The sequence below is a fragment of the Antennarius striatus genome, chromosome 4, assembly GCF_040054535.1.
Source record: "Antennarius striatus isolate MH-2024 chromosome 4, ASM4005453v1, whole genome shotgun sequence".
NCBI classification, from domain to species: domain Eukaryota; kingdom Metazoa; phylum Chordata; class Actinopteri; order Lophiiformes; family Antennariidae; genus Antennarius; species Antennarius striatus.
The window spans coordinates 4,349,300-4,362,500 of record NC_090779.1 but is presented as its reverse complement, the minus strand read 5'-3'; the positions used below and the strand labels follow the sequence as shown (position 1 = coordinate 4,362,500).

At 41.2% G+C, this 13,201-nt stretch overlaps 1 protein-coding gene across 1 annotated transcript; it reads right to left on the bottom strand.

The window, feature by feature from the left end:
• Window positions 1-1,817: 1,817 nt before the first annotated feature.
• LOC137593526 (myosin heavy chain, fast skeletal muscle-like) lies at window positions 1,818-11,823 on the bottom strand. Its single transcript, XM_068312311.1, has 39 exons — window positions 11,617-11,823; window positions 11,396-11,539; window positions 11,153-11,309; window positions 11,032-11,059; window positions 10,843-10,951; window positions 10,649-10,741; window positions 10,507-10,570; window positions 10,335-10,433; window positions 10,148-10,251; window positions 9,909-10,047; window positions 9,653-9,771; window positions 9,386-9,535; window positions 9,126-9,296; window positions 8,741-9,041; window positions 8,577-8,641; window positions 8,412-8,499; window positions 8,194-8,311; window positions 7,996-8,119; window positions 7,561-7,697; window positions 7,226-7,481; window positions 6,905-7,147; window positions 6,645-6,821; window positions 6,417-6,562; window positions 6,236-6,326; window positions 5,765-6,154; window positions 5,519-5,645; window positions 5,312-5,430; window positions 5,033-5,229; window positions 4,321-4,504; window positions 4,047-4,212; window positions 3,790-3,914; window positions 3,384-3,692; window positions 3,097-3,300; window positions 2,871-2,996; window positions 2,598-2,768; window positions 2,361-2,465; window positions 2,188-2,283; window positions 1,964-2,095; window positions 1,818-1,838 (listed from the first exon to the last, which is right to left on the bottom strand). Exons 1-39 carry the CDS (start codon window positions 11,821-11,823, stop codon window positions 1,818-1,820), a joined length of 5,802 nt encoding a protein of 1,933 aa, XP_068168412.1.
• Window positions 11,824-13,201: the final 1,378 nt, after the last annotated feature.

Below are 13,201 nucleotides of genomic sequence, written 5' to 3'. Positions count from 1 at the left end.
TACAAGGGCAATAGAGGCCAATATCTACCACAGTAGATCTGACCCAAGGTGCAGGCTATGTAAAGAAGCCCCAGAGTCAGTCCAGCATGTGGTAGCAGGGTGTAAGATGCTTGCCAGCTCAGCATACATGAAAAGGCACAACCAAGTAGCTGTGATAGTGTACAGGAACATCTGTACCCAGTATGGACTAGAAGTACCCAAATCCCAATGGGACATACCACCGAAGGTGGTTGAGAACAACAAGGCTAAGATCCTGTGGGACTTCAGCTTCCAGACCGACAAACAGCTACTGGCTAACAAACCGGACATAGTAGTGATGGACAAAGAGCAGAAGAGAGCAGTGGTGATAGATGTGGCTTAGGGGCGGCAGTGGCTCAGTGGTAAAGCGGGCGGTAGAGCAGGTCGTCCTATGATTTAAGATCGGCGGTTCGATTCCCGCTCCCGCCCCCCCAAAAATACCCGGAGGTGAGCTAACAGTGGGAGGTGTCAGCTCATCTCCGGAGCACTGCCGAGGCACCCTTGAGCAAGGTGCCGTCCCCTTTACAAATTGCTCATTTGAGGCGCACCAAGAAGGAGCTGCCTGCCACTCTACCTCCCCTGCATGCCTACAGGCCCCTTTGTGTGTGTGTGTGATACAGGGGCCTGTACTCACAAATATGTATGCATGCGTTTGTAATCAGTAGCTAGAGTGTGCTTTCTTAATTTCCCTCCGGGGATCAAACCAGTATATTAAATTAAATTAAAATTAAAATTAAAATTAAAATTAAAATTAAAATTAAAATTAAAATTAAAATTAAAATAAATTAAATTAAAATTAAATTAAAAAATATTCCAGCTAACGCCAACATCAGGAAGAAGGAACATGAAAAGATTGAGAAATATCAAGGGTTGAAAGAACAGCTGTAACAGATGTGGAAGGTCAAGGTTAATGTGGTCCCCGTGGTAGTAGGAGCACTTCGGGCAGTGACCCCCAAACTGGAAGAGTGGCTTTGGCAGATTCCTGCAACAACATCTGAAGCCTCGGTCCAGAAGAGCGCAGTCCTAGGAACAGCTAAGATACTGCGAAGAACCCACAGACTCCCAGGCCTCTGGCAGAGGACCCGAGCTTGAGGATGACACACAGATACCACCCCACAAGGGTGAGAGGGACATTTATATATATATATATATATATATATATATATATATATATGTGTGTGTGTGTGTGTGTGTGTGTGTGTGTGTGTGTGTGTGTGTGTGTGTGTGTGTATATATTAGGGTTGTCACTTTAACGCGTTAATTAGATTAATTAATTACGCTGCAAATTAACGCGCATGAGTGGCAAGTCAATGCACAAGCATTTTAAATTTGGCCCACTGAGGGACCTGTAGGCTGTAGTGGCACGTAACTTTGTACCTTTCGCCACTGGTCAAAAGCAGGGTAACTGACAACAGAGATGGATGCGACACAGGAGCGCGAGGCAAGCCTACTAGGACCTTTGGGCGGAAAGTTTATTTATAAGAAGAACAAAGACGGGACTATCACCAAAAAGGCAGTGATTCTGCACTGTAGACTCCTCTGTCAGTCTGCCCCAGGGCAGCTGTGGCTACACACTTAGCTTACCATCACCAAGTATGAATGAGGAGTGAAAAGCGCTAACCACTATGCCACCGTGCATATCAAGGAAGTACAGTATTTAGATAATGTTGGAGGACAATTTTTTTAACCAAATCACACAAAAACTGACACATGTACATCATGTGAACATCAAAAAACTTTATTGTGGTATATTTCAAATCATATTATATGACAAGAAATAGTCCATCATCTGAAGTGTGTTACTCAGCTGCCTCTTTTCCCTGTAAGAAAAGAAAACATAGAGATAATTCATAAGTGATTACACAGCATACTTTTTACATGTAATGTTTTTATCTGTCAAAAGTTCACTTGTTTCTTCAATAAGTTGAAATATAGATAGACTTGCCTTGGTAGAGTCACGGCTCTTTGCTCTCAGTTTGTTGACCTGGGACTCTGCAATGTCAGCACGCTCTTCAGCCTCCTCCAGCTCATGCTGGATCTTCCTGCACTTGGACAGGTGAACATTGGCCTGTTCCTCCTGAAATACAAGACAGAAACACATTTCAGTGTTCAAAAAGACTTACTACGTCTCCTTAAATTTAAAAAAATGAAGAAGTGTCTTGTCCTTACCGCTTCCTCAGCTTGCCTCTTGTAGGCCTTCACCTTGAGCTGCAGCTTGTCAACCAGATCCTGGAGCCTGGCAACATTTTTCTTGTCCTCCTCTGTCTTTAAGAGGTAATTTTTTTCAGGTTAACATATGTTTAGCAAGAATGTACATGTTATTCATAAAAGTGATGATATACCTGGTAAGTCAGCTCCTTCACCCTCCTCTCATATTTGCGGACACCCTTAACAGCATCTGCACCGCGTCTCTGTTCAGCTTCAATTTCTGCCTCCAGCTCACGCACCTACAGGAAACCAGAAAATATTTTTGATCCTTACAGATTTACTGTTTTACATTGGCTCAGATGTCCAAACAGTTGTTTGTTAATAGGTTGTGGTCCTTGTTTTGGACCTCAACCAAAAATGGGTTGTCTTACTCTAGACTCAAGTTTCTGGAGCTGCTTCTTTCCACCCTTCATGGCCAGATTCTCAGCCTCATCCAGGCGGTGCTGCAGATCCTTCACTGCGACCTCCAGGTTCTTCTTCATCCTCTCCAGGTGAGCGCTAGTGTCCTGCTCCTTCTTCAGCTCCTCAGCCATCATAGCAGCCTAGAGGAAGCATTGTAAGATTAAAATTTGAAAAGCAGAAAAACAAAACAAAAAAAACACTTCACTTACACAACAATGTATGAAAATAAAAGTTAAATTTACATCGGTAATAGCTTTCTTGGCCTTGTCCTCGGCATTCCTTGCTTCCTGAACGGTGTCATCCACTTCACTCTGGACCTGGACCAAGTCAGCCTCAAGCTTCTTCTTGGTGTTTATGAGACTTGTGTTCTAAAGTGTTAAAAAATTGAGTCATGTCAGTCATCTCATAGATGTCACATTAAAAAAGTGGTTTAATTTTCAGATAATTCAATAATTGATAGTTGTTCACCTGGGAGTGCAGAAGTCCAACACGCTCACTGGCATCGACCAGCTCCTGCTCAGCGATTTTGCGGCTTCTCTCAGTTTGTTCCAGAGCAGCTCTAAGTTCCTCAATTTCAGCCACCATGAGACCATTCCTGCGGTCCACCATGGCAGCTTGTTCCTTGACGTCATCTTGGGCTCTGACAGCATCATCAAGGTGCAGTTGTGCATCCTGGTGAATAACATTAGCAGAATATAAATACCAAAAGTAGGTGAAATGACCCAAATCATAGCAGCTACTCTGTTCTTCCATACCTTCAGCTGTGCTTGGACATTCCTCAGCTGCTTCTGGGACTCACTGGCCTGACGGTTGGCATGGCTCAACTGAATCTCCATCTCATTCAGGTCTCCCTCCATCTTCTTCTTGATTCTCAGGGCATCATTCCTGCTCCTGACCTCAGAATCCAGAGTGCTCTGCATGGAGTCAATCACTCTCTGGCTGTTTCTCTTGATCTGTTCCATCTCCTCATCTTTCTCTGCCAGCTTCCTGTCCACCTCACCCTTAATCTGGTTAAGCTCCAACTGGACACGCAGGATCTTAGATTCTTCATGCTCCAAAGTGCCCTGATAATATCAAAAAATAAAATTTATTTTTGTTGACAAATATTGGAGGGGGCATTTGTCGATTGCGATTCAGTAAATCTTCTGAGATTAAAGGTACCTCGGCCTCTTCAAGAGCTGTCTGAATCTCAGACTTCTCTGTCTCCACCTGCTTCTTGGATTTCTCCAGCTCATGGATGCTCTTACCAGTCTCACCAATTTGTTCAGTCAGATCTGAGATCTCCTCTGCAGAGAAAAGCATGTTTTTGAAATTGTTAAACTTAGTGTGTCCAACCCTTAAGTGAGTACCACATATACATGTGGTATTGTGTTGAAAAAGTGTCATTTTAGTTACATCATCATCTAATCAGAACTCACGTTGCAGGTTCTTGTTTTCACGCTTCATGGTCTCCAGCTGATCGAGAGCTTCCTCATAGGAGTTCTTCATTTTGAACAACTCAGTGCTGAGAGAACGAGCCTCCTTCTGAGCTCCCTCAAGCTCTGCCTGGCCCTCCTCATACTTCTGTTTCCACTCAGCCAAAACCTTAATGAGAAGATTTATTCAACTCATTATAACCTTATTTAATTTGATGAAAAATACATCTGTTTTGCTTTGATTTAATAAATGTTCAGACAAAGCAAACTTTGTTACTTTGTCAAAGTTCCTCTGCTTCTTGTCCAGGTTGGCAGCCAGTCCGTTAGCCCTTTCCACATCAATCATGAGGTCCTCCACTTCACTCTGAAGCCTTTGTTTGGTCTTCTCAAGAGATGCACACTTGGAATTCACTGCCTCGATTTGTTCCTCAGCCTCTTGAAGGCGCTGCGCCAGTTTTTTTCTGTTTCATTTTAAAGAGACATAGTTATGAATCTAGATGAACAGAAGGTGAACTTAAAACTATGTTCTTTAAATTATATATGTCACACATGCAGGGCTCGAAACGAACTTTTTTTCTTGGTAGCACTGGTGCTCCCAAATTTAGAAGTTAGCAGCACCAGCAAAGACTTTAGGAGCACCTACCCAAAAGCAAGGCAGTGACGGAGCGATAGAGACGCTCCGTCCATCTCCGTTCCGTGCGCCTCTCTCCCTCGCCCAGGAGAGCAGCAGCAGTTGTGCTCTCATCGTTTCCTGGAAGGACCGCAGGAGCGCGGTCTCACAAAAAAAGGCCCACCAGATTTTTTTCCCTAGTCGCACCGGTGCTCCCAAATACATTTAATAGTCGCACTCATAAAAATTTGGGCGCATATGCGACCAAAATGGGCGCAATTTCGAGCCCTGCACACATGTCATATTTGGTATTTGGGTATTTATACTAATCCACTTTAATTATATTACTTATATACGCAATTCTTTGAATGTTACCCACTTGGCCTCCTCAAGCTCCTCAGTGCGCTGAATGGCATCAGTTTCATACTTAGTTCTCCACTGAGCAACCTCACTGTTGGCCTTGGACATTCCACGCTGCAGTTCAGCCTTGGCTTCCTGCTCTTCTTCAAACTGCTCCCTTAGCAGATCACAGTCATGGCGGGCTGATTGCAGTCCATGGGCGAGAGCATTCTTGGCCTTGTGTAGAAATAATGTTCAGTTCGTAAAATGTCGAAATGATGTACATAGATTCATCAGGAAACGAGCAAAATGTTCTGACCTTAACTTCCTCCTCATTGTGCCTCTTAAGCTCCTCAATCTGCTGTGTGAAAGCCTGCTTTCCTCTGGTCAGCTGGGAGACAAGCGCTTCTTTCTCCTCAATTTGACGACCAAACTCACCTTGCAAGAAAGAAGTCATAATTGGTTAAACTAATCTGTCTTGTTTCTCAGTTAGACAACAAATGATTAATTGGTAAGTCTTGGATACCATTTTCTGTAAGGAGACGGGCTTTCTGTGCACTCATGTCATTAATTTGACGAACATTTTCATCGTTCTTGGTCTTCAGTTCACTCAGTTGGTCCTCAAGAGTACGGCACATCTTCTCAAGATTTCCCTAAAAAGAGAAAGTATAACAGATTGGTCAGATCATTAGCCAGCTTAAATATATTTGATAAAGTGCACTCTTCTATATATAAAGTTTGTTAGTAATACCCAACTTCGTTTTTCATGTACCTTTGCTTTGGCAACAGCTTCCATGTTGCTAGACAGGTCATCAATCTCCATCTTGTATTCACTCTTTTCCTTTTCAAGCTTCTGCTTAACACGCTGGAGGTTGTCAATCTGCTCTCCCAGCTCAGCAACGCTGTCAGCCTGCTTCTTGCGAAGAGCAGCAGCGGTGGCTTCATGCTGCAGTGTGGACTCTTCCAGGTCCCGACGGAGCTTCTGGAACTCCGCTTCACGCTTCTTGTTCATCTCAATCTGAGCAGCAGTAGCCCCACCAGCCTCCTCTAGCCTCTCACTGATCTCCTCCAGTTCTCTGGAGAGGTCAGCTCTCTGCTTCTCAACCTTGGCACGAGCAGCACGCTCAGCCTCAATCTCTTCCTCCAGTTCCTCAATACGAGCCTGTTGATTGTGACTGTATTGTTATTCAACATAATTTATAATAGCTAACTTTTGCAGTAATCTTTCATGTGACATAATAACCTGAAGCTCCTTGATCTTCTTCTGAAGTTGAGCACCCAATGACTGCTCATCCTCAATCTTGCTGAGGAGCTGACTGGTTTCAAAGTCCTTCCTGTTAGACAGAAAGACAAAGTAGTTTATAGTACACAAACATTGCACAAGAAATATCAAAAGAAATTCTTAATAGAATTAGTAATGTTACTTTTTCAGTTTCTCATCGGACTGCTGCTTGTCATTCTCAAGATCCATGATGGATTCCTGGGCAAGTTTCAAATCACCCTCAAGCTTCCTCTTGGCTCTCTCAAGGTCCATACGCAGCTTCTTTTCTTGCTCCAGAGAACCCTCAAGCTGAACATGATGAAAATTTGTGTTTAATGTCATGTTCAAAAACAGTCCTACTTTGCTGCTCAACGTGAGTTCATAAACTTACATCATCCACTTGCTGCTCAAGTTTGGTCTTGGCCTTGGTCAGAGTGTTGACTTTATCTTCCTCAGCCTGCAGGTCATCAAGAGTCTGCTGGTGAGCCTCCTGAAGGGCTTTCTTTTCCTTGGTCAGCTTAGCAATGCTCTCATCCTGAGAGGCCATCTCCTCTGTCAGGTTCTTCACCTACGTTTGACAGAAATTTGCAGTTATTTCATGATACCACATTAATATATCCTCGTCATATTGATAAACTCATAGTTTCAAACCTTGTTTTCAGTAGCATGTTTCTCTTTCTCCACTTTAGCCAAGGTAAGTTCCAGGTCATCAATGTCTTTTTTGAGCTCAGAGCATTCATCTTCCAGCTTTCTCTTTTTAGCAGTCAGCTCAGCATTGATTTCCTCTTCATCCTCCAGTCTCTCAGTTGTCTCCTTGAGTTTAGCTTCCAGCTGAATCTTGCTCTTGATAAGTCCTTCACACCTTTCCTCAGCATCTGACAGATTCTCTGATTCCTAATTGGTTTCATGAGACCAGATGTCAGCACATCATCATTGTAAATGAGGAAGCACTCCGGTCTGCTTTGTACTTACAGATGCCACTTGGAGCTGCAGATCATTCTTCTCTTGCAGAAGGGACACCATCTTCTCTTCCAGTTCCTTCTTCTTGGCCAGGGCAGTAGCCAAGTCTGTTTGCATCTTCTCATAGTTCTCTTTCATCTGCTGCAGTTCCTTCTCAGTTTCAGCACTCTTCAGCAGAGGCTTGATCTTGTAGTACACTTTCATCCACGGCCAGTGTTTCACATTCATGAATGAGCGCACATTGTACTGGATGGTGTAGATTGATTCCCTGTGAACAATGAGTTCCTGTTCATGACAGGGGTTTGACTCATTACACCATGTTTCCAAATTCTTCGTGTCAGACATACCTCCTCTCCATCATCTTCACAAACTCCCTTCTCATTAGGAAACCACGACAGGCGGCCTGAGTCATGGTGACCAGAGTTGCTAATTTTTCATCTCTCATCTCCTCAAGGGTACCCAGCAGACCAGCTTTGAAGAACACCTGAAAAAATTAATATATCATGAATTTCATCCCGTAAAACAAAAAAATTGAAAAATAAAAAACAAATATACTGTATATTTGCTAATATTTCTACTCTGAGTGATGAGTTTTTGGTTTGCCTTCCATCATAATAATTATCCACATGTTCCATGAGCTGACTTGGCACCAAATTCATTAAAATCACATATGGTCTTTAGGTATTACAGTATTTGGGTTAATTGACCCAAGATATGATACTTATATGCATTTTACATTGAATTGAAATAATTAAACCTAGCCTGTGAATCAAGGTGCCTACCTTGGTGTGTCCAAATCGGTACTGGTCATGATCAACGTCAATAGACCCAAGCAGCTTCTCTGACGCTTTCTTGTTGTCAATGAACTGACCCTCAGGAATGACACTGGCATTCAGGACCTTGTATCTTTAATGCCAACGTAAATGGTCAGTACAAGAATTTAAAGTTTACAGCAAATATATTATAATCTATAGTGATACCTCTGCTTGAAATCACCATAGAGGATTCTGCTGGGGAAACCCTTTCTGCAGATTCTGATACCCTCCAGCACACCATTACACCTGAGCTGGTGGATAACCAGGAAGTTCTCCATCAGACCTGTGAGGAAATAAGTTTGTCCACTTCACTGAGAACTAGTTAGGCAGAGTAAGTAAACCATAGTAACAAATTAAAACACCGGTCTGTATTCCGTATGTACCTGGAGTCTTTGACTCATTGGGAATCAGACAGCGCACAAAGTGAGGATGGGTACTCCTCAAGTTTGTCATCAGCTTGCCCAAGTTCTCCTGTAGATCCAAAATGAAAACATGTGCTATTAAATATAATACTCTATAATTATTGTATAATATATGCTGAAACATACCCTAAACTGTGAAGACACAGTCTGCATAGAACCACCCTTCTTCTTTCCTCCCTTCTTGCCAGCCTCTATTGATAATTAAGCATACGTTGTTGAATCATAATAATGCATATAATTAGTCTTGACAAATGATTAAAAATACAAGGTTGTTGTAGTTAATATCATACCCTCAACAACAGGGGGATACAGTAGGGCCAGCAGCTTTACTGAGGACTTCTGGTACAGCTGCAACACAGACTCATTCAGTGGATCCTTGTTTTTGTCCAACCAGCCAGCAACGTTGTAGTCCACGGTACCAGCATAGTGCACTAGGGAGAAGTGGGCCTCAGCCTTTCCTTTGGTTGGCTTTGGCTTCTCAAATGCTCTGTTTTTGCCAAGATGCTGGTCATACAGTTTGTTCTTGAAGGATGTGTCTGTGGCCTTGGGGAACATGCACTCCTCTTCAAGGATGGAGAAAATACCCATGGGCTTGTGGGTGAAACATACACAAAATTATTTCACTGTTATTCATTAATGAAATTAAGAAGTGCAAATATTTGATTATGTGATTACCTTTTCAATCAGCTCAATGCAGGCAGCCAAGTCCATACCAAAGTCAATGAACTCCCAGATAATACCCTCCTTCTTGTACTCCTCTTGCTCCAGAACGAACATGTGGTGGTTGAAGAACTGTTGCAGTTTCTCATTGGTGAAGTTGATGCACAACTGCTCCATGCTGTTGAACTGTGAGGGAATAAACATTCAGAATGACACCTTGATGGTAAAAAGAACAATTAAGTATTGGATAGAGAGTTGTTTGAAACTAATCTCACATCAAAGATTTCAAAACCAGCAATATCCAGGACACCAATGAAGAACTGTCTGGGCTGCTTAGTGTCCAACATCTGGTTGATGCGGACGACCATCCACAAGAACATCCTCTCATAGATAGACTTGGCCAAAGCAGTGACAGAGTTCAACACCTGAAAGCAAACAGTACAAAACAGACAAACAAACATTTTGTCAGTACTCTCCATTGCTCAATTTAGAAAGATATGGAGTATAAAATCATCTACAAAATACAAGTATATCTTGGTTACCTGAGGTACAGTCTGTCCCTTGGTGACAAACTCATTTCCGACCTTCACTCTGGGATAGCACAGAGCCTTCAGCATGTCAGCAGAGTTCAGGCCCAGCAAGTAAGCAACCTTGTCAGCATCTAAAAAAAAAAAATAAAATAAAATAAAATAATTATATATATATATATAGTACAGTATATGAGCATTGTTGTCCATTGTCAGTCTGATAAAGAACTGTTGTTGATTGTCAAGCTGTTGGATGACATAAAGTGCTCACCCTCTGTGCCATCAGGCTCAGCCTGCTCCTCACGTTGCTTCTGCTTGAACTTCATGTTACCATGGTGAAGCACAGCACCAGTCATCTTGTAGATGCTGAGCTTCTCTTCACCAGTGAATCCCAGGATATCAATAGCATTCTGTTTTAAAACATCATTACTTCAGAAAGTTCCTTTTTACAAGTTTTGTATTATGTAGAATGTAATAATCAAAATGTGTTTCTAAATGGAGATCACTGACATCAGTGGCTTCCAGCTCAACTTTGTCATCAATGCTGGCAACAGTGATCTGACCCATGCTGCACATTGGGAAATCGTAGGGGTTGGTTGTGATCAGTGACATTTCTGGAGAATAATAAAAGCAGGATTGTTTTACACAGTATCACAACTTTAAACAGGTTCATATTATGTGAAATATAAATGTTTACCAATCAGCTCGGGTTTGTGGTTTGTCATCATCTGATAGAAGATGTGGTAGCCTCTTTCATCAGGAAGCTGGAATGTCACTCTTGACTTCTCCAGCAGATCTGTAAATGTTTTGTATTGGTTACATCCTGGTCAGTTTTCTTTTCTATATATATGTTTAGAATCATTACTTACATGTCTCAATATCAGCACTAGACAGTTTGCCAGTTGTGCCAAAATGGATTCTGATGAATTTACCCTGTTCAGAATGAATCAATGTTATAATCCATCCCTATGGAAGTGTGCAACATCTCTGAAAAAAATCTTCCATACTTACGAAACGAGAAGAGTTGTCATTCCTCACAGTTTTGGCATTACCATAGGCCTCCAGCAGAGGGTTGGCTGCAATAATCTGATCCTCAAGTGAGCCCTGTTATCCACGTTAAAAGGCATGGGAAACATCAGAAAATGACAGGATAAATAGTCCATTCGCTTGGAACACAGAATTGAAACCATCATGCAGTAAAATACTCCCACCTTTGAGGGATCCTGCTTCTTCTTCTCTCCACCAACTGAGATTGTGGCAAAGTACTGGATGACACGCTTGGTGTTCACAGTCTTTCCAGCACCAGATTCTCCACTAGGTGTAGACACATACTTGTAAGCAATTTGTCAAACTATACGATTCCAACAGACAATGACAACAATTAAGTTACTTACGTGATCAAGACAGATTGGTTCTCCCTGTCTGTTAAATTCAAAAGAGAGGAATCAACTATGTTTATCTGCAACAGAAAATCTATGTAGTTCCCAACTCTTCATTGTTATGATATTGACTTACCAGTAAGCATGAACTGATAAGCATTGTCAGAAACAGAGAAGATGTGGGGTGGGGCCTCCATACGCTTCTTGCCTCTGTAGGCGGCTACAACTTCAGAATCGTATACTGGGAGCCACTTGTAGGGGTTCACAGTGGCACAGAACAGCCCAGAGTAGGTCTGAACATCATCACAGAGATTCAACAGATTACTATTTTTTCCATATGATATGTTAGTTTTAGTATATCTTTTTCAGCATGTCTTACGTAAATCATCCATGCTGCATAACGCTCTTTGAGGTTATAAAGCACAGAGGCTTCATTGAGATGGGTCATCATGGCCATGTCCTCAATTTTGTCAAACTTGGGAGGGTTCATTGGAGTGACGTCATCCTCTTTAACTGTCCTCTCCTGAAAACAAAACATTTTTCACAATAAAAATGGATTACAGTGAATTCATATTTGATTCTGACTTCTCTGATCCCAACCTCTTGTGTGTTCAGGACTTTGACAGTGACTTTGCCACCATCTTTTTTGATGATTGTTCCCTTCAAGTACAGCTCCTTAACATCAGCCACATAGCAGGCAGCCTTGGCATCAAAAGGTTTGCTTTGAGCCTCGATTCTCTCCTTCTCTGGTTTACGGAGGTAAATGGAAGCTTTGCCATAAACGGCCATCTCCGCGTCTGTACTCATGGTGGCGGTTTACTTCTATAAGGTTTTCAAAAGAATGTTACAAATTATTGACAGAAGAAAATATCGTCCTAGAGTACAACTAAATAATTATATGTCTTAAATTTTCCAGTTTGACATAAATAAAGTATATTTATCTATCTATTACATGCCTATAAAGTAATTCCTCGTTACTCGTAGTTAATGTGTTCCAAGACAACTCGCGGAAAATGAAAATCCGTGATATAGCGACCAAATATTTATTTTATTATTTAGGTATAATTAAAACATTTATGAACTGTCCCCATACTGATAGTGAACCAGCAGCACGTTTGGGAGGCATTGTAATGGTTTGACAAAGCAAAAATTCCATTTCACAAGGCAAAAGAAAACTTGTAGGAGGAACCGTGAGTGTCGGAACACAGTGCACATACGGATCCAGTCAGCCAATAGCATGCGCGTATGGTATCATGTGACTACAGCTCATAGGAAAGACTTGCTCCTCAACTCTTTCTCTCTCCCTTATCCTCAATGAGATGAAACTTTCATCTCATAGAGAACAATATTCAATACAGATATAACTTTAAAATCGATGATGTAATGAAGCCGCACATCTTGAAGTGTGAATAAATAATGAGGGAATAAGGTAATTCAATATATTATGGTATAGCATATACAGTATGTAATAATAAAATATAATAATTTCACAGTACTTCAAATGTTGTTTCACTTTAGCTGACTCAAAATCTTACAGAATTTATTATGTTAATGATAACATTTTTGGAAAAACTAGAGATGAATGAAATGTTGCAAAGTGATGCACTAGAAAGACAGTTTAAAGATGTTCATACCTGACACCTCTCCCTGTTAATTCTGTTCTGTGGTCCTGTACATATACATGAAAAAATGTCTGTTAATAAAGGTTTCAAACATTAAAATAATTTTTAATGTTAGACTAATATCGTAATTAAATAATACATTTCAAAGCAGTATCGGAGACAGATTAAGCTTACCACAAGCAGGAGTCTCTGGTCTTCAACCACATACGTCTCACTACTTATTCACTCCTTATATTCAATCTGGCTTGCCTACGTGGTAGAAGTTAAATATGGGACACATGCAAATATGGTGTCGATAACACTAAGTAGACATCTATTGGTGTTGGTAGCACAAAATTAAGTAAAGATGTAACCACTATTTATTTAATTGAAGTTAATGCCAGTTCTTTTTTAAAAAGTTAACTTTCCTTTTCTAATTTGACATAAGGATTCAATGCATCACATCAACGTGATTGAAAAGCTACATATATGTATGTAACTGTAAAGAAGTTCTATTTTTGTGCTTGACATGAAATTGTAGATCAGATTTGAATTATAGTATATAAAATGTATTCAGTCTCCTC